Below are 20,604 nucleotides of genomic sequence, written 5' to 3'. Positions count from 1 at the left end.
GTCTACTAAGGGAAAGAGCCAATGCAACAGCCAAACAGGAATCAAAAGGGGAAATCAACAAATTTAACCGTTGTTTGGGAATCGTCGTGAATTATTCGTCGTGAATCCTCGTGAATCGTGAATCAGTCGAGCCGCCTGACGCAGCCGCTTCTCTGCTGTGCTAATGGGAGAGTTTTCTAACTTTCCGCGGTGGGCGCAGTAAATCTAGGACAGCAGCGTCCTGCGCTCTACGCGGTTGTACGGGACTGGTGACCATCGTTACGCAACTTCTCAAATACAGCACGAGTCGGTTTTGGCGCTTAAATTGGTAGATCAGTAAACGAGGGATACAAAAGAACTGTGATTATTCCGCAAACATAAATATTTCTGTATAATTCTTCCAGGGATAATTCAGAAAACGCTCCTAGAAATCTTTATTGTATGCTTTCGATTGTTTACTTGTTCTTGGCAGCGTTCTTCCTGCGTTTCTGTCATGCCTGAGTACATTTGTTGTGGTTCCTTGTTTGCCAAGTGAAGGAGAGGTGCGTCTCACAGGCGTACCTGAGAGGTACCCTTATTTCAATTCTCTTTTGCCGGTTTACGCGTCTTTATGGCAAATGACAGGCATTATTAATATTTGTAGTAGTAAAGCTACCTCCCCCCCTCATTTGCATAGTAAGAGTTACTTGGATTGCCCCCCCCCCCAAGATATCCTAGGTACGTTACGTGCCTGGTGCGTGCGTGCGTGCGTGCGTGTGTGTGTGTGTGTGTGTGTGTGTGTGTGTGTGTGTGTGTGTGTGTGTGTGTGTGTGTGTGTGTGTGTGTGTGTGTGTGTGTGTGTGTGTGTGTGTGTGTGTGTGTGTGTGTGTGTGTGTGTGTGTGTGTGTGTGTGTTGGCTAAAGACAGAAGTCTTGCTCCTTCTCCCTCGTCTCACAAATAAAAGAAAATAAGGGTTCTACAGTGTATGCAGTAACTTACGCTCTATTGTAGGCCCTTGTTGCTTATTCGGCTCTCTCGCAAACTCGTTGGTGTGCGTCCCCTTACCTTTGGCGCACAAGATCAATTCTAAAGATCCCTTACGTGTAGAGTGATCACTTCACTTTTTCTTCTTTTTAGAATTGAAAAATATTTGATTTATTTATTTCAGCAATCACCAGAAATTGCGACATTTTTTTTAACAGCTGCGCAGCTCAAGTCGCTACAAGGTGAGCGGAATATCGAGGTGAACGAATGCTCATTCTGGAAAACATGACTTGGTGGTGGAATGGGATCGCAACGACGTGTTCGAAGCAGCGGAGCGGAGCATGCGACATATCGGCACCACGGGTTTAGGCAAGGCACCCTCAGTTACTTCCAATTTCCCGTTTTAATATTCGCAACGCACGGCACTATAGACACGAAGACACAGTGTCTGATTTGTCTGATCTTTTTCCCTACAAGTTCTCGAAACTGTTTTTGATATAATACTTAGCCGGTGCGTAGACATTTCGCCGAGTCTCACAATAAGCATATCCACGCAGAAGCGTGGGCACAGTGAACGAGTACCACTCAAGGCAGCGAAAGAGCAAGAGGCTATCGCGGAGAATGTAATGCGAATGGCGTCGAGAAAGTGTTCGCCCATTGATGAGAAAGAATTCAAAATATAAGAAAGAACAGGAAAGAAAGAAACGACAGCTTTTATATGAAGAGAGAATGCGCACCGCCGCGAACGCTTTCCTTGCACTTTGGCGCTCTATGAAAAGGGCAGACATATTCCTCAGTGACGAACGAATACATCACGAAGCACGATTGCCAGCGACAACACAACGTTAACACAAAGATGACATTTTCAATAATCTGCAGCAACGAAAATTTATTGACGTAATTGCAATCCAGATTATCTGTCGTTAATGTTAACTATTGAAGGGAACGCTGCTCACTGTAGTGTTGGCCAGCAGTGTGTGTGTGTGACACAGATGTTAACCCATTCCACACAAGACGCAAGACCCTTTATTCACGCGAGCACTGATATATATATATGAGCAACAGTGGTGCCATATATTTATGGCTTTGTTAATTACGCAACTAAGGGCACCTAGTGTCGCCCTGCGACACTACATCTACCCCTTCCCTAAATACAAACATATTCACAAAGCCAGTCAATGTTTATGTCCAAGCACATAGTCCTGAAACCTTGAGGGTGGTCTTCTGTCTCTTGCGGACCGACGAAAAGCTGGCGGCTCACCAGCAGTTTCGACGGCAACGGAAGCACTGTCGCCATCTTCTGAAGCAAGGCTTACATGTACTGGACTCTGTGACTGGGAAAGATCTGAAGATATTGACGGAGATAGCTCCAAATGCCCAGACGTTCTGCCAGGTGTCCGTGGACTTGGCAGCGAAGAGGCTTGTGCTCCGTGTAGAGGCGCAGTTTGGTAGTCGTCATCCCACCGTACCGCATGTTGTGGCGATGCTCCCGTTGGGACTGCTGTCAGCTGTGAGGCATTCCAAGTTCGACCGTCTTCCAGGCAGAAGGACCAACGCCCTATGCGCTTGAGGATCTTCATTGGACGTCCAAAGCTGGGAGTGCCTTTCGGACCAGGAATTGGTTTCTTAACGCGCACATACTTCCCAACTTGGAACTGCGGTACTCGGGCTGCTCTTCGTAGGTCACCATACACTTTGTTTTTGCGCTGGTGCTCTTTCACCCTCTTCCGAAGTGATAACATCTCCGGAGCGGGGTCCGTGAAGAACTTGGAGGTGGGATGACCGATGACGTCCAAGGATGTCCTGATGTACCGGCCATGCAGAAGCACTGCAGGAGAAAGGCCAGTGGTACTGTGAGTAGTAACTCTATATATCCCAAAGTACACTGTAACAGTGTTCTTCACTGGTCGCTGCTCTCGCAAGGCCAACTGAATATAAGATTTGAGCACACGGTTGAACCTTTCAACCTGTCCATTTGCCTGGGGGTGATACACAGCCGAGAAGCTGTGCTTGATGCCCCTGTCTTGAGGAAAGGACTCGAATTCTCGGGATGTAAATTGCGGTCCATGATCCGAGCCCAGTTCGTCGGGGTAGCCTTCCCGTGCAAATATTGACAGGAGGAAGCCCACCACTTTACTGGAAGACACATCCCTGCAGAAAGCAACTTGTGGCCATTTGGAAAAATAATCAACAACCGATATAGCGAAACGGCAGTCTGCTGGTGCGCGCTCAAATGGGTCAACAATATCAACAGCTATCTTGCTCGAAGGTTTATCTGGAAGGGCCACTGGCTCTAGTGGAGTGGGATAGCTCTTAGCACTTTTGTCTACCGACTGACAGACCGTGCAGCCTCGGATAGCAGTCTCTACTTGTTTGTCCAGGCCTGGCCACCAGTACTTTTCACGAAGACGTTGCTTGGTCTTTACAATTCCCGGGTGTGATTCATGGGCAAGCAGAATAAACGTTGCAGTGAGCTTGGCTGGAACCACAATACGCTCCGAGCGCGTAAACCGACCATCTGCTACTGACAATTCCTCCCGGACCTCATAGTATGGGGTTAGTTCAGCAGTCAAACATTTCTTCGCAGGCCGTGGTGTCTGAACAAAATGAGCAACCTCCTGGAGTTTGCAATCCTCGGCTGTAGCAAGTCGAATGTCATTGACATAAACTGAAGGTGTGACCAGAGACACAACTTCCTCTTCAATCTGAAGGCCATCTTCTATGTCTGGAACAGGTAGCCGGGACAAAGCGTCTGCTACCTTGCTGTATTCTCCACGTCTGTACTGAACTGTGAAATTGTAACGAAGCAAACGAGTGGCCCACCTTGTGATGCGAAGTGGTCGCTGTGCTTTGTGCCGAAAGGAGAGACACTAGGGCTTGATGGTCCGTTGCCAACGTCAATGGTCGTCCCCAGAGCTAAATGTGCCATTTCTCGCACGCCCACAGACACGGCAGGGCCTCCCGCTCTACCGCTGAGTACTTCCGCTTCGTTTCTGTGAGAGTTCGGGATGCGCATGCAACAGTCCGAATGTCTGGGCCGTAAGCCTGTTGTAGTACTGCTCCCAGGCCCCCAGGCCATAAGCAGACGCATCTGTGGCCACAATAACAGGGAGCGTCGGGTCGAACATTTGCAGTATCTTGTGCAATGCTAGGAGCTTCTTTACCCTTGCAAAGCTCTTTTCAGCAGCGTCATGCCATTAAAAATGTACATCCTTACGAAGCAACCTACGCATAGGTTCTACCTCTTCATAGAGGTGCGGGATAAACTTAGCATAGTACCCAACCAAGCCCAAAATGAACGCAGCATGCTTGTGTCTGTGGGGATGGCAGGGTGAACAATGGCATCAACCTTGGCTTGAAGGGGAGCTATTCCTTCCGAGCTGACGCGATGCCCAAGAAATGGTAACTCCGATGCATTAAACATGCATTTCTCATTGAGCTTAAGTCCAGCTTCAGAGATGCGTTGAAAAACTTGCTCCAAATTTCTCAAGCTCTCTTTTTCAGTCCTACCAAAGATAATGATGTCATCTAGGTAGCACAGTACCCCTTTGCAGCCTTGCAGGACCGTTGTCATGAGTTGTTGAAACGCAGCTGGGGCTGATGCCAGTCCGAAGCACACTCTTTTGAAACGACAAAGGACGTCGTGCCTAATGAAAGCAGTGAGGTCTCTGCTATCTGGGTGAAGCAGCACCTGGTAATAGGCAGAAGCTAAATCGAGCTTTGAAAACTGGCGTGCACCATTCAGAGTGTAGCAGCTCTTCCGTATGGCACAAGGGAAAGCTTTCCACTACAATCGCTTTGTTAGGCTCTCTCAAGTCAACGCAGAGGCGGATACTGTCGTCCTTCTTGCGGACTACAACGATAGGAGAAACCCATTCGGAAACGTTAACCCTTTGAATGACATCATCATAAAGAAGGCGCTCAAGCTGGTCGCTAACCGGCTTGCACAGAGATAGTGGCAAACGTCTGAACTTCTGCAGGACTGGAGAGGCTGACGACATTATCTTGACCTTGTACTGAGTGCCCTTGGCAAGTCCAAGGCCTGGTGAGAACAAATGGCAAAATTTGGCCCATATCAAAGCTGGCATACCGAACTTTGGTAGACTTAGCGGACTGTGCTGTTCCCGTGCAGTTTTAGCTGCTCCTTCCAGCACGGCACCTGAATCTTCTTCGGCAGCCGTGTGCAGGCAACGTAGCTGTGCACCCACAATATGTAGTTCTAAAGCTTGCACAGCGTCCAGACCAAGAAGTCCCTCCGGGTGCGACATGAATTGCTATGACGGCCGTTTTTTCTTTGTATGAGATTCCGGCTTTAAATTGCCCCAGCACAGGAATCTTTCGGCGTTGGAAGTCCAACAAAGTAAGTTTAGAGCTGGTCAATTGTATTCTGTCTTCGAACACGCTTCGGAATTCTTGTTCCCGTATAAATGATACAGCGGATCCATTGTCGACCAAGAACTTCACAACGCGCGGTTGCGATTTGGACTTGATTGGCGTGACTGCCACTTCAATGTAGACACCTGCGGGCTTATCTTCTTAAACAGTCAGAATGCTGATGGCGTTTGACGTGTCCTGTTGAGAAACTACTTCGCGGACGCGAGCCGGGCGTCGTCCTCATGCGCTTCGGCCGCTACGGCAGACTTCTATGAAGTGACCACGGCGGCCGCATGCAAAGCAGGACTCACCGCGAGCGGGGCACACAGACAGCTCGCAACCTGCTGTGCCGCAATTGCCGCAGAGATCTGAAATACCGTTGTACGGAACAACGGCGGTGGCCGTGTCTGAAGTTGGCGGGCGAGCATGACGAACGCGGGCTTGACTAGGGACGCGCGTGTCATTGTCGCTGAAACGCCAGTTATCTTGTCTGGTCATTCCAAAAGCGTCAAGTTGGCGTGGCTGTTGTATGATGCGCTGAATGGCGTTAACAAAGGCTTCAGACTCAAGCTGAGCTCGCTCACGAAGTAGCGCAATTTCAACGGCACGGTCGAAAGTCGATGCGTCTCCTTCCAATAACAACCGTAATAATAATAATAATATTTGGGGTTTTACGTGCCAAAACCACTTTCTGATTATGAGGCACGCCGTAGTGGAGGACTCCGGAAATTTTGACCACCTGGGGTTCTTTAACGTGCACCTAAATCTAAGCACACGGGTGTTTTCGCATTTCGCCCCCATCGAAATGCGGCCGCCGTGGCCGGGATTCGATCCCGCGACCTCGTGCTCAGCAGCCCAACACCATAGCCACTGAGCAACCACGGCGGGTTATAACAACCGTGAACGCAACTGCGGAGATGCAACGCCAGTGATGAACTGCTCGCACATGTTTTCGTTTGCTTCCTCACCGAAATTGCAAGAGGCAGCCAGTTCTCGAAGCGCGAGGGCGAAGTCGGAGATGGACTCACCGTGTAGCTGACGGCGTTCGCGCAAGTGGTTGCGTTCTAGCCGAACGTTGCGCGTGTCGGCGAAATGTCGAGCCAGCGTCGCGCGGGCCACGTCGTATGCGTCTGGGGAACTCGTCGCTGTGGCGTCTTGCTCGGAGAGCGCGACGTCCGCTGGATCAGCGGCTGAAGCAGATTCGTTCGGCTGCCGTTGGCGATGGGAGCGCATCAAAAATGCGTTGTCCTTCCGGCCCCAAGCAGTGTAGCAAAAGAGCTCGGCGGCGGGGCGCAAGCAGGTCGGCAGCACCAGACGCGAGAAGAAAATTCTCGAAGAGGCGTATCCAGTGGAACCATGGAATGGCTGGAGTGCCCGGGGTGGCGAGGAATATCGGCGGCGGTGAAAGTGCAACGGATCCCATCCTCGTCGCCAAATTGTAGTGTGGGCCAGCAGTGCGATCGGCACAAGAACGACACAGATGTTAACCCATTCCACACAAGACTCAAGACCCTTTATTCACGCGAGCACTGATATATATATATATATATATATATATATATATATATATATATATATATATATATATATATATATATATATGGGCAACAGTGGTGCCATCTCTTTATGGCTTTGTTAATTACGCAAATAAGGGCCCCTAGTGTCGCCCTACGACACTGCACTAACCTCCAGAGATCTCGTTAGAACCTGCCTACACTGCGCACATGCGATGATCATTTCGGGTCTGGAAGACCCGAAATGATAAGAGTTGACGTTGTCAACTCTTATCAGGTTCGCAAGTAGCTGCCGCTACTGCACGTCGTCCTTCTCTTCTTCGCTGCCCTCCCAATGTTCTTGTTGCTGCTGATGCTGCTGTTCCACTACCTTTGACGCACTGTAATATGGCTCCCCTCGCAGACGAAGTCCAGCGGGCGAGTCCAGTGCGAACGCGTCCGATGTAACGGTAGCCTTTCTTATATGCACGTTCGGCATACACACATAGATTTAGAAACACGGACATCCTTCCTGTATGGCATTGATCATAAATAAATTGAGTCTTTCGTGGAACCTGCAAAATCGACAAATGAGTTGGAACATTCCCATTGCATTATTGAACAAAAACTCAACCCCACCGATGCCTATGGCCCAATTCTTACAACATACCACAAGATCACTGATATATTGGCAAGGTCGGAGAAGTGATAACATATGTCAGGTACACGCACAACATAAAACATGATTAATCACAGAAATCAGGCACTTACGTGTTCCAAGGCCTCGAATAACTTTTAATTAAAGAAAGCAATAGCACGCATCTACGAAGCAAAATGTTTCTAATGCACATTCTAGTTTTGCTTTCTGACTGCCTGTTATCACACATCCATCACTTTACGATTCAGAGAGTCGGCTGACACACCCACAGAAAATTCATCTTGTTCTTAATGATGGTCAATACGTACTTGAGTTCTCACAGAACTCAGATTGTGTGCCTGTAACATGAAGCTAAGACACAAAAACATTAACAAGAATGTTCTGTATGACTGACCACTAATCCTACTCCTCCTTACGAAAGCCTTGTTCGCGAATACTAACTTCTCAAAGCGGAGAGCTTAAGCATCTAGTAGTACCTGACCAGGGCATCCGGCGTATGCGTGCGGGAAAATGACATCGTTATGACTGGACGATTTCCTGTAGTGTGCATAGCAAGTGACCCAGCATGCTACCATAAAATCGACATATATTTGTTCAAAAAATAGCAGGTCCAACTGATTGGAACTTACATACAGCCGAGCTTTGAATGAGTGCATAAATTGCCGAAAGAGAAGTTTGTGTTTTTAAATGTGCGCACGAAGAGACAGGGGAGGCTTTATCCGGGTATTGTACATTTGTAAACGAAACACATGTGGACTAGATCGTGGGGCATCCTGGCGTTTTTCCTGTTCCTTTTTCTTTCACCCGTACGGCCGCCGCCGCCGCTGCCAAGGACGCATAGATGGACGGACGTTATTAGCATGCCCTTTTGAAAGGCGCGGAAGGTTGCGCCACCAAGATCTCGTTAGTTTATTTCCTAATGGCTTTGTTAAAACAAATAGAGAAAACACGATGAAATCCCATAACCAAAATTTCTGAACCCCCATTGTGAACTTTGTTTTTGTATGCCTCCGTTCTTTGTCTTGTCCCTACTTTTCTTCCGCCACCCTTCCAATCGCCTCTTACTAATCTCTATTGCGGATATGTTTGCTTTCGTCCTGCTCTCGCTGAACCCAAGGGCTTCCAGGAAGCCAATGGTTCCTAAATGGACCACTGGTCGGATGGTGGCTTCACATTCTAATAAAAAATGCTCCATCGTTTCCCTAGCTTTATCGCACCCCCAGCACATGCTGCACAGGTGCGCGTTCGAAGGTATCCTGATCTCGCTTCAAGAAGTACTGAGCTTCCCTTTGAGTTATCAACAATTATTTCTTTTCTGATTTCGTTTTTTTCCTCTTAAGTAGTTACTCATGGCGGGTTTCTTTTCCATTGCCGCCACCCATGACGTTATTTCAGCCTCTCTGACTTTCCGCTTGACGTTCTTGGTTGGGGTGTTGTTCACCATACAGGCTGCGTACTTGCTGGTACGCTTCCCAGTTCTTTTCCTCCACTGTGAATCAATGTTTTTTCTGTACAAGGATGCACGGAGGAGAGCGCCACCTGGTGGTGGTGCAATTAACCGAGCGGCGGCAACGTCGTGCATGCCCTCCTCTGCCATTTTGCCACTTGTTGAGCTATTCGGCAAGAGAACTGCCACGCAGTACCCACGGTACCGCAAACGTAGATGGGCTCGCAGAGAAAAGCTTCGGTCTTCAGGGGTCAATGCCACGATTAGTGGTTGCCACGTGCTCAACAAGTGCGTCGCAAGCGATATTCTTTGTTTCATGAGATATATGTGGTGCTTCAAGGAGTTTTCGAAGTCACCTCTTTTTTTTTATTGAAAACGTTGTTGTGGCTCCAAGCGTTTTAAAAATACCTGCTTTTGCCTATGTAGAGGGAGAGAGAGAAAGGCTCTCTGTTGGAGAAACAAAGATTTTATCCCGAGCGTGTACACAACCACTGCCATGCCACTCTGTATAAGGATATGGAATGGGATTCAAACATTCCAGAGGAGAGTGAAAAAAAAATGATCCAAAATTTTCCGACCACTTTCTCGAGACTAAGTGACATTGTACCATCGTCTTTGACAGAACGTGGCGTACTTGAACACCACGGTACACCTGCACTGCATAGGGTGTACCACTAATCCCTTGCGGAAAAGTCCACACGGGGTATTATTTATATAACGCTTAAAACTATTCCTTCTCCAGTCTCTCCTTGACACTCTCTAGTTTATGCTATAGCTAAACTTCACGATGGCTCGTACGAGAGCGAGGTATCCACGTTTGTTTCTGGAGTAATTCTGCTCAGAACGAGAAAGGAGTCGGCTAACGTACGCAATAGCGCGCGACAAACCATTCTGTCGCTGGGCAACTATAGCGCCGATGCCATGACCACACGCATCTGTAGGAACTTCGGTTTCAGTGGTCGGGACAAAATGGGCCAAAATGAGTGGGTTTGCCAGTCCAGTAATAAGTTCGGAAAATTCAGTGGCCTAATCAGGTCTCCACGAAAAAGAGACGCCCTTCTTGAGGAGACGAGTCAAGGGGCGAGCGATGTCCGCGAAGTTGTCAATGAATCGTCGAAAGAAGGAACGTAGTCTTATAAGGCAACGAACATCGTTCGACAAGCGTGGAAGCGGGAATTTTTTTACAGCGCGGACTTTGTCGGGATTAGGCTGTATGCCGGCAGCGTCGACGAGGTGATCAAATACTTTGATGTGACGGCGCCCGAAACGGCATTTAGCGGAGCTGAACTGTAGACCAGCTTTTCCGAAGACGGCAAAAACGGTGGAAAATCGATGAAGACGGCTTTCGAAGTTGGCCAAATAAACAAGAATATCATCGAGGTAGCAAAGCCTTATGGAATTCAGACCTCGAGGAAGAGAGTCATACGTCCGAAGTTGGCAGGGGCATTACTGAGCCCGAACGCCATAGCTTTAAATTTGTAGAGGCCATCGGTTGTAACAAAGGCTGTTTTACGGCGATAGTGGTCGTCAGCAGCAACTTGCCAGTACTGTTGCGACTGGGCGTCCGAAGATGTGGGAATGTACATTGCTCGTGGAGGAGTAAGGGAACGTGAAGCTGGCCCGATATTCAGGACGTCTTGCAAACATGTATATATTCTCATATTTACAAGAAAATTCAAAGTAATACAGAAACATTTCATGATGCAGTTGTAGCAGCCGTTAACTGCCGCCGTCCGTTGGTCCTTTTATGCCCTGCGTGGTCATTGTTCAGTCGCTTCCCCCAACCCGGCGTCAGGTGACCTATGACTTCAGGTCCCATTATTCCGGAAGTCGGTTGCCCTTTCCCTCCCAAGGGAGCTTTGCCGGAAACGCACGCACATCGCTGGGCACAAACAGGGGAAGGGGGGCGTACGCTGACTCCGATTACACACTGACTCCTTCCGCGACGTGGACATGCCAATTAGGGCGGTTTACTAGAGATGGACCGTATCATTGCACTGACCTCGTCTCCGACTTGGAACTGTCAATTTGTGCGGCTCACAAGAGATGGCCGTACCCTTCCTAACTGCCAAAGCATCTCCTGACCGAGGTGATCCCGCGCTGGTCAAAAATCATCTGTTTTGAGAACCATTTTGACGAGGCCGTTGGCCCGTTCCCCATAATCATGCTAGCCGTGTCCGGACGGTGTTGCGGGATGTAAGGCTGATCACAACAGCCCGTCTGTCGCCAGGAAGAAGGCTCGCAAGGGGGCAACCCATCGGTGCCCCATGAAGACGTCTGGGCTGCTCAGCAGGCTCAGCTCCGGCTCGAAGTCTCGGCCTCGCCGGGACGATCACGTCGAATGGCCATCTGGGAGGGTAAGTTGGCTGCAGGTTGTAGGGGGGGGGGGCTGGGAACTGGCATTTAGTGATCAAATACCCTCAGCGCCCGAGCAGTGACATAGCAAACGCACAAACCCCCTCCGATATATTCCAGGTAATCACACCCTCTCCCATAATTAATCCCAAGGTTACAACCAGAACAGCACCAGAAAAGCAGCCATAGAGGAGCGCCGCGCAAACGACCTTTAACAGGTTCAAATGGTAGAGTGAATAACGTTTTGATCAATTTGGTTTTAAGCGCGTCCCAAAAAATGCGCAAGCCACGCAGCTCTGAGACAAACGACAAATGGAGGTCGTTTAGAACCTACAACACACACACACACAAACAAAGACCCTTTATGTTCCCTATCGGGGCATAAACGCTTATCAAATGACATAGCTCACGAAAATGACAAGAAATGGAAAAGAAAAAGAATAAATCAAAGGTCGAACTGAAAGGCCTCACCTGAGGACAACTGCATTTAGTTATTTCCTTGCCCCGCTGTGCAGTGATACTTGAAAATATGCCTGACTGAGTCACCCTGTCACAGTATGCGACCATCTAGGAGACATACATCACAGCTGTCGAAATGGGCAATTAATTGAAACGCTGTCATATGTACAAGGCATGTGGCGCAGAAAGAAAGGAAGAGGACGATGTGCACGTATCGGTCCGAACGGCACGAGCCCTGGAGGCGCGTGACCCGAGCTGCGAAGAAGCAGCGCTTAGCTGGCATTATCGACGTGGCTCTGGGCCAAGAAGGTTGTAGCGTCAGCATCGCACCGGCGACGGCAGACATGGAGGTTCGGTCACGTCCGTGACGCTGGCGGTCCAGGGTGTGGCCGCGACCTCGGCGACGTTCGAGCGAGACTCCTCGCACATGCTGCAGCCTGTCATGGCAGTGCCAGGCACCTCAGGAACTGTCCCCCTTCAGAGGCAGACCAGCACGTACGATAGTCCCCGGGGACTCTCGTCCGTACTCAAAGAAGTAGCGGCGAAACCCGGGGTTAGGCCTAACTGGTGAGGTCGGGGTGCCATGTCATGGACAGAATTCGCGACGCCAGCGTCAAAGACGGACGAGTCCACGGGCCAACACCAAGGTAGCAACGCTTGCGAAGTCGGCGAGAACAGCGACTATGAGGAAGATCTGAATCGCATCGGACTAGGAGGATACGTGTGACGTCTGTAAGAACGCTCCTTTTTGTTGGTGCGCAGCCATAGTCTAGGGTTGCCTAAATTTCGAGTAGAAAGTGCCAAGGACTGACGTGACCGGCAATGCGGGCATGTTTGGTCACTATTAAGTAGGTGGCATAGGTACTGGTTGTAGTTCACAAGAGCTTTATTTTGACTATGGTGTAATTAAAATCTCTTTGCTGTGCTGCTCTGAGTCTTCCAACCCTATATCTATATATATCGCCTATGCTTCCTGTTGAGCTTATTGTTAACGGAATTGAAAAACTATTGAAGAATATTGATGAGAGTAAATCTAGTGGTCCGGATGGAATTTCCCCACGTGTGTTCAAACGTTGCGCGGGGCCAATTTCTGTGTACCTTTATTTAATTTTTGAAAAATCTTTATCGACAAGTATTTTACCGCATGACTAGAAAATTGCACACGTTGTTCTGATATATAAAGGTGGGTCCAAAAAAGACGTTGGTAAGTACAGGCCAATATCACTTACGTCTATACCGTGTGAAATACTTGAACACATCTTATATAAACAAATACTAAATCATTTAAGTAAGCATGAGGTACTAATTAACGAGCAGCATGGATTTCGTAGGAGACTATCTTGCACAACACAACTAGTTGAGTTTTATCATGACATAATATACAGCGTAGATGCAGGAGGACAGGTAGATGTGTTCCTGGATTTTCGGAAAGCCTTCGACACGGTATCGCGTTCACTCTTATTGTTTAAGCTTAATACCCTAAACATTGATGCAACTGTTTTTAAATGGATTGAATGTTACCTTTCTCAAAAAAGGCAATGTGTATTACTGAACGGGAAATGCTCCGAATGTGCAGATGTTACGTCAGGAGTCCCACAGGGCTGTGGCCTGAGTCCGCTATTACTTTCGATGTACACTAATAATATTCTTGCGGAATTTCCTCTTCTATACGGTTGTCTGCGGATGACTGTGTTGTGTACAAGAAAATGCCCATCACAATGATACAATTGAACTTCAGAAGGGCTTATCACTTATTCATGATTGGCGTACTAAATGGATAATGACTTTGAACATAACAAAGTGTGTACATCTCTCATTTACTAAAAACAAGAAACCAATTCAGTCGCGGTATCATCTGAACAATGTACTATTGAAGCAAGGCAGTACGTATATCCAGGTGTGCTACTGTCGTCGAAATCTTCATGGAAACCTCAGGTAGACAGTATCATAGCCAAAGCTGGTAAACCTTTGAATTCCATTCTGAGAAACCTGCGATGTTCACATGTGAATTTAAAATGTATGGCATATACAACTTGCGTTCGACCACTCTTAGAATATGGCTGTGTTGTGTGGGACCCCCACGAGGTAGCCTTTATTGCCGCTCTAGAAAAAATACAAAACCGTGCTGCCAGGTTCGTCTTGGGGCGGTACGGAAGGAGGGAGAACTGCACTGCAATGAAGGCTGAGCTAGGATGGGAATCGCTTTCTGCCCGCCGCAGTAAACTGAGATTAAAATTTCTATGTTAGATTTACTATAATAAACTGCACTTAATAGGGAAATTTGTTTACAGAAACCTCATTACATTTCAAAACGAACTGATCATAGTTGCGAAATCCTCGAGTACCTGCCAAGACGAACATGTATGCCAATTCATTTTTTGTTCGAACAATTAAACAGTGGAATAGGCTGACTGAAAAGCAAGTGCATTGTGTGAATGAAGATGTAATTTATTCCACATTATAACCCCCCTGCTGTAACGCCTTTGGGCGCTGCAGGGTAATTGATGAATAAAGAATGAAGAAAATACGTAGAAGTTGAAGTCAACAGTACAGCAGTGAAGCTGAGAATAAGTAGCCAGTGTGAAAACAGTACAGTGCTGCAATAAATTCAGCGTGGCTAGGGAAATATCTAGCGGAAGAACTTGCGTCGACGAAGTAAAGTTCAGAATGGGAATGCACGCTTAATTATTCCGAACTGTAACCATGGTGTTAGGTAACGTAACATGGCGGGTTAAGAGAACGTCCAGAACAGGTTATCCCGCGTAGTCTCCCTAAGGGAGAGCAGGGTAGGGCTCCGTTGAGAGGTATGGTTCGACCTGGGGTGGCAGACGAACGAATTGGCCCCACCATAGGCGGGGCTTGTTTGTGACATCGTCGGCAGTACATTGGTGTCAGTATTAGCACAGAACGCCGCAGAACGCCGGAACACGGCCGGTAATGTTAATACGGGCAGTACATAGGCCTGTACGCAGTTGTGCTGCCATTGGCAACTCGAACGGGAGGGGAGGCGCCAAGTGCGCATTTTCTTAAGACGTCGGAACAGAGCGGAGCCCATTACAGATGTCTGCACATCTGTGTCTATTAGAGTGGTTATGAACAGACTATCAAAGAAAACTTCGATACGATTGCATCGAGGAGCAGAGGTCAAGAGAGGATCTTCGTTCCGGGTCGTCAATGCAGTGTAACCTCCGGGCGCTGCATTATTTAGTTTTCTGAGTTGCGACTGGGATACGACGGAGGCGGCGAACGTCGACGCGGAGGTGAGCGGAACTGTCGAGCTTCAGGCGAGGGCGAACGGCTTGGATTAAACGACGGAAAGGGGGCGTCACCACTGGAGGATTGTATCAAGCATAAAATTGATATATCAAGCGAGGGTGGTATGCCGAGCTGTGATAAAAAGTGACGTTGGGACGCGGAGATGAGTATGAGTGGCTGCGGCCGTTCGTGTAACGTTCGCCTGGGCTTTGATAACGCACTGGTGGGTACTGCAGACTCGGTGCAGCTGAAGCGTCCACTGGAGCATTTGGGAGTGGATGGCTGCTTCTTTGACTGTGGAGACCCATGTTGGCAAACTCTTGTCGAACGACAGATTGAATGAGTGACACGGTCGTCACATCATTGTCGGGCGATCGAGGATAACGGATCACTGGGGCAATGGCCTACAGTTCCCGACGGACAATGTCTGTCACGGTAGGTGAACTTGATGGCTGACGAAGCGCTGGAACGTCAGTCCAGGAGGAAATAGCGGCGGTGATTGGCAGGCGATCAAATTGCTGAGCATTACGCCGGCTTTTAACTTGTTCTAAGCGTCAGCACGCCGAAAGGGCGACATCAACTGTCGCGCAATCCTTGCGCAAATGCAAATTGAATGTGTCGTCTGCTATTCCCTTTAGCACATGGCCGACTATATCCGATTCCGACATATCTTTGTCTGCTTTTTTTACAAAGAGCCAGCACGTCCTGTATATAGGAAATATACGACTACGTGGACGATTCAGCCCGTGTCGCACGCACTTGTCTGGCTGTTAGCTGACGACCTTGAAGGCTTTCCAAATACGTCACGCATCTTTTGTTTGCATACTTCCCAGCTAGTCAGGTCTTCTTCGTGTGCGTATACCACACGAGAGCCGTGCCTTGGAGATAGAAGATTACGTTGACAAACATTATTGTCACCATCCGTTATGGTCACGGACGCGTTCATGCCAGGTGAGCCACTCTTCAACGTCCATGCCATATGTGCCGGCGAAAATCCCTTGGTCACGAGGGTGCGATAGCACTAGATCTCATAAAGCCTGAGAGGATGTAGACCCGGCGGGGTCGTTTGAAGACATCGTGATGCAAGCAATGTGGCGTTCACGGAAATACAGCGCAGTGTCGTAGTGGCCGTACCCCGCACTTCCCACCACATGTGACTGCGTAGGAGATCTGCACCGGTATATAATTAAACGCAACAGCGAGGGCTCCCAACCATAGCATCGGGTAGGATAGGATACCCGTCTACGATGGCACGTACTTACTGCAAGCAATCGGTCAAGAATTGGATGGAATTAGCTAGATTCTGTTAATACAGATATTGGTGAAGGTGTCAAGTGGAAATGTACAAAGATAATGTTTGAAGAATTTAGGATAATCGCCTTGAAACAACTATGACTTTTTCCACGGCTGAAGAAATATCCCTGTCGTAGTTTCCAAGAAAGGAGGCTCCTAGAGAAAGAATATTTGGAATGGAAAAATGTAAACCAACTTCCTTGAACGTTGATTCTAAAATGTTTTTCCTTAAAGAAGAAAACTAAAACGGCGGCCTAATAAGAAAAAAATATCTATGGTTTCATCTTCACATGCAGATTGGGCATAGCGGGGAGGGTCCCAGACCAGGCGTGTGACGATAAACGTTTAACACTGGTATTCGACAGCCTAATTGGGTAAGGATGACTTCAATTTTTCTGTTGTGAAAGGAATTTTTGTGCCAAGCGAATAGGAGCTGTCGATATTTTGAAAATTTTGCTATCGCTTGGTTCATAAAGTCTTGATCAATTGCATATATCCTAAATCTAGCAGTAATTAGCTAAGCTGATGTAGGGCGTAATCATAGTGCAGGGCCATTGAGGGCCGCTCTCGCGAGACTGTCATCCATTTCGTTCATTTATAATCCCTTATGACCTGGCATCCAAAGTAACCGAATTAAGTTCATGTGGCCATGCACACCATAGTAAAACAATCAACATCGTCTTGTTTCGTTGTCGCGCTGCCGGCACATACCATATTGCAACAATGTGTATGATGTCGAAAAAAAGAATTGCAATCGAATCACACGGGAACAATATTGTCATTTCCAATGCACGTGGGCGAAAAACTGGCCCGCCTCATTTAAAACACTGACTGGAACAAGGCTCCCAATGATGCCAAGAAAAGAAACTGATTTCAGGCAGTATTTCGGGGGGAATGGAATGGAAAAACTTTACTGCTCTATATCTCAGAGAGATTGGCGGTGGGCCGGTGTCTTCATGTCTTGAGTCCTGGCCGCTTCACAAGGTCGGCGCCCTATTCGAGGGCACCGCTGAGTCTTGCTGCGTCGCAGGCGTGCTGCAAAATTGCCCGTTGGGCTGCGAGCTCGCTGCTGGTGAGCAGAGCCTCCCATTGTTCCGCACTTGGGTTATTTACTTCATGGTATGCGAAATTACGCTTGCATTCCCACGTGATGTGGTATAACGTGGGGGTTGCCCCGCACCACGGACATGTATCCCTGTACTGGGTAGGGAACATTTTGTGTAGTGTGTGCAGGTTGAAGAACGTGCCTGCTTGCAGTCTTCGCCAGCTGACTGCCTCGTGTGAGCGATGTGTGGGGTGGGGGGTATTTAAGTCTCCTTCCTCTGTAGTAGGCTCCACCGTTAAGGGGGCCTCTAGGGTTTCCAACTGCCCTGCTCAGTGCGTGAGTTCGCGAGCTAGGCTGTCCGCCCTTGAGTTGCCCTCTGAGAATTCCTTGCTATCCAGGTCACAGCAAAAAGGTGAAGCACCATAATGACAACCATGCATCTGCATACGCAAAATGCTGCGTTATAGGTACTATTACATACTTGAGGTCGCAGCTTCGAGCAGCTAGTCTATTGAAGAAAACTTCCGTACGGCAGTCGAAACGTATAATTCTTATCACCACAGTTTGATCGGCCGCGATATCCTTTCTCTTTTATTATACGAATTCTATAACTAGAAAAATACGAGCCAGCTCAGCAAAGAATCATCACCGCAACCAGGTATAGGAAACTGACTCATTTCGCCAAATACCTGAGCTTTCCTCAGATACCTATACACCTCATGGGCCAGAAACGCTCGGTTGTGGCACCTTTGTTCAAGCGGGCTTTGTACGAACGAACCCTCAAGTAGGCCGAAAGCGAAAAGAGTAAGAAACGGCCTGGCAAGCAATGGCTACCTCCGCAAACTACTACGTCAGCAAGAACGCCATTCTACTGAGCGCCTGCGCACCAGCACTGCGCAGTCCAGAAAAACAGCACCCACTCCGTATGCTCCCTTTGTAAGCGAAGCAATCACAAGAGTGTTCAAGGACTGTAATACTCAGATTGCACACGTTCCCGCGCACAAGCTAGGGAGACAACTGGTACGCGTAGAATATTCCACGCCAAGGCTGCGCTGCATCGTACATTGGAGAAGCAGGACACTTCAGATATCGTATCACGCGGCACCACAATGACGTATCCAAGGGACACGCGGCCGCCGACGTGCTTGCCGGACATCATCTTATATCAGCTAAACTCATTCAATTGCATTTTGCCACTATCATCGCCGCGGAGAGATCAGTCTCAATAGGCATAATATTTATTAAATCCAAACTTCATACGCCTAATCGGGTACGCGGGAACCAATAAAATAAACTTTTAAAGCACCTATTTTATCTGTCGTTTGTTAATCTATCGGTATATAGTTTAAATGAAAATAGTACAGTGGGCGGTTCGGTCTCACAACTTGGGACAACACCACAGTGAAAAGAGCGATAAATTAGAAACGAATCAGCTCTCAATATTACCGTCGTTTAGGGCTTCATTTCACACCTGACTGCGCATTTGCGATGTTGCTCGATGTGTAGATTCAGGAAGGAACGAAAGACTGGCAAATAATGCGTTGGTATAGGAGGTTGATCCGGCAGCCAGCACCGCAGAAAAAACAACTGTTGCGACAGCCTGCATAAAGCTGAACAGGTAGAAATCATAACTTATAAGTGGTACAGCCCTAAACAAGGGGGAATAATAAAAAAACGACAAAGCTAAGCGTCCTTCCATATTGCTTCGCGTTGCACTGCACAACTTATAAGCATCAATACTAAGCGTGTTACTGCGCCCGATGTTTTGCTATAAAAATATCGCCGGAATCACGTATCCATCAGTGTGGAAATAGCGTTCAAACTAAATATTGTGCAGCTGCTCTGCGTAGCCAGCACGTTTTCTGTTACCCACCGCTACAACTTAGTGGCTACAGAGTTACTGAGGCCGCGGTTCGGTCCCGGCGGAGTTGGCCGCATTTCAATGGGGACGAAATGCAAAAACGCTCATTTACTTAGACATAGGTGAATGTTAGGAACCCCAAGTGGTCAAACTTATTCCGGAGTTTCCACCATGCCATGCCTCATAATTAGATCGTGTTTTTCAAGAACATTCAGTAGGCAAACAGAAAGGGTTAAAAAAGATCAATTCTGTGGTTCTGCAGGTCAACACCGCGATCTAATTATGTCTTATTTAACACTTATATCCGAATAAGGAGCAGCACAGATATCTGTACGTTTTCGCAGATGGTTGTTTAGTCGTCTTGAAACGACGGTTGGAAGACGCCTTAGCAACACGTAAACAAAAGGCACTTTAACAAAATGTCTTCCAGAGATTCAAAAAAGACGCTTTGTAGCTGCCTTTAGCGATTGCACATTTTTGCTCATTTTGACTGGTCTCAAGCGGCTACAAAACACCTTGTGTTCAGTGGGCAAGAAGCTCATAATCGGTAGCCAGGTGGTGTCCAACCTGACTGCGAAAGCTATTCCAGCTTTCATGAGATGAAGGCTTACGTTCATTTAAGAAAGAAAGGTTGACAATGCTCTTTATGGTTAGTTGTGAGTGTGCACAAGCAAACGGGTACAACCATTTTCACATGTCTTAATGAGCCATACAACGTCATCTGTAAAAAAAAATTTGTCTTCAATTTCAAAAAGTACGTTTGTATCGTTATGAGGACTCTTGAGTAAAACCCAAAGGGGTAAAGCACTCCCTCAAAACTGCGAGACCCCGATGAGCAAGTGAAATATAAGTTCTCCACTCTCTAACTTCTATTTCATTTGCTCATCGGAATCTGTCAGTTTTCAGGAGTTTTCAGTTTCTATAGGAACTCGTCCTATACAGGCCCATCAGGAGGCGGCCCAACCCCCAGGGCTCGATGCCGCCGTCGGCAGTCGACATAAACCTCCGCACGAGTAACGGTAACCCTATTCTGGTGGTGGACGTCCTCGGCATGCTGATACACTCGAACGGCTGTAGCGGTCGAGCGATCAAGAAAATCACCACGAAGACGGAGAACATGATCGGGCTAATCAAAGGTCTCCAAGAGGCAGGGAGATCTCAGAGAAGGCTCTTTCACGCCTTCCTCATGAGCCACATTACGCACGTGGCAGCCATGCATTTCTGGCAAGGCCGCGAGAAGAAGCTGCACACGTAATTCGATATAGCATAGAGTGATGGGCATTCCCATGCAAGCCAGCACCGTGCGACTCATGCAGCTACGCGTTCACAATACCCTGGAAGAGATCATCCATGCACATGAATCCGCCCAAGTAGCTCGGCTGTTTGCATCTTTGTCTTGTGCATATTAATCTATAACCCCGC

The 20,604-nt window shown here is 48.0% G+C and overlaps 1 protein-coding gene across 5 annotated transcripts in view; it reads left to right on the top strand.

The window, feature by feature from the left end:
* The window catches only part of LOC142587550 (glucoside xylosyltransferase 2-like), a 98,377-nt gene that overhangs the window by 35,855 nt on the left and 41,918 nt on the right, over nt 1-20,604 (top strand). The window contains exon 2 of one of the 5 annotated variants that reach the window (XM_075698638.1): nt 16,573-16,650. The exons of 2 other annotated variants lie outside the window; for them this stretch is intronic. Coding sequence is in view for 1 of the 3 variants with exons in the window: in XM_075698637.1 (XP_075554752.1) it covers nt 2,721-2,795 (75 nt within the window). In the remaining 2 variants the exon portion in view is untranslated. Of the gene's footprint in view, nt 1-2,606; nt 2,796-12,862; nt 12,933-16,572; nt 16,651-20,604 lie in introns of those variants that run through there. 2 more of the 5 variants (XM_075698637.1, XM_075698639.1) reach the window with 2 other exon arrangements.

Source organism: Dermacentor variabilis, chromosome 7, assembly GCF_050947875.1.
Source record: "Dermacentor variabilis isolate Ectoservices chromosome 7, ASM5094787v1, whole genome shotgun sequence".
Taxonomy (NCBI): Eukaryota; Metazoa; Arthropoda; class Arachnida; order Ixodida; family Ixodidae; genus Dermacentor; species Dermacentor variabilis.
Note: the sequence above shows the minus strand (reverse complement) of the source record. Positions and strands in the feature narration are given on the sequence as shown.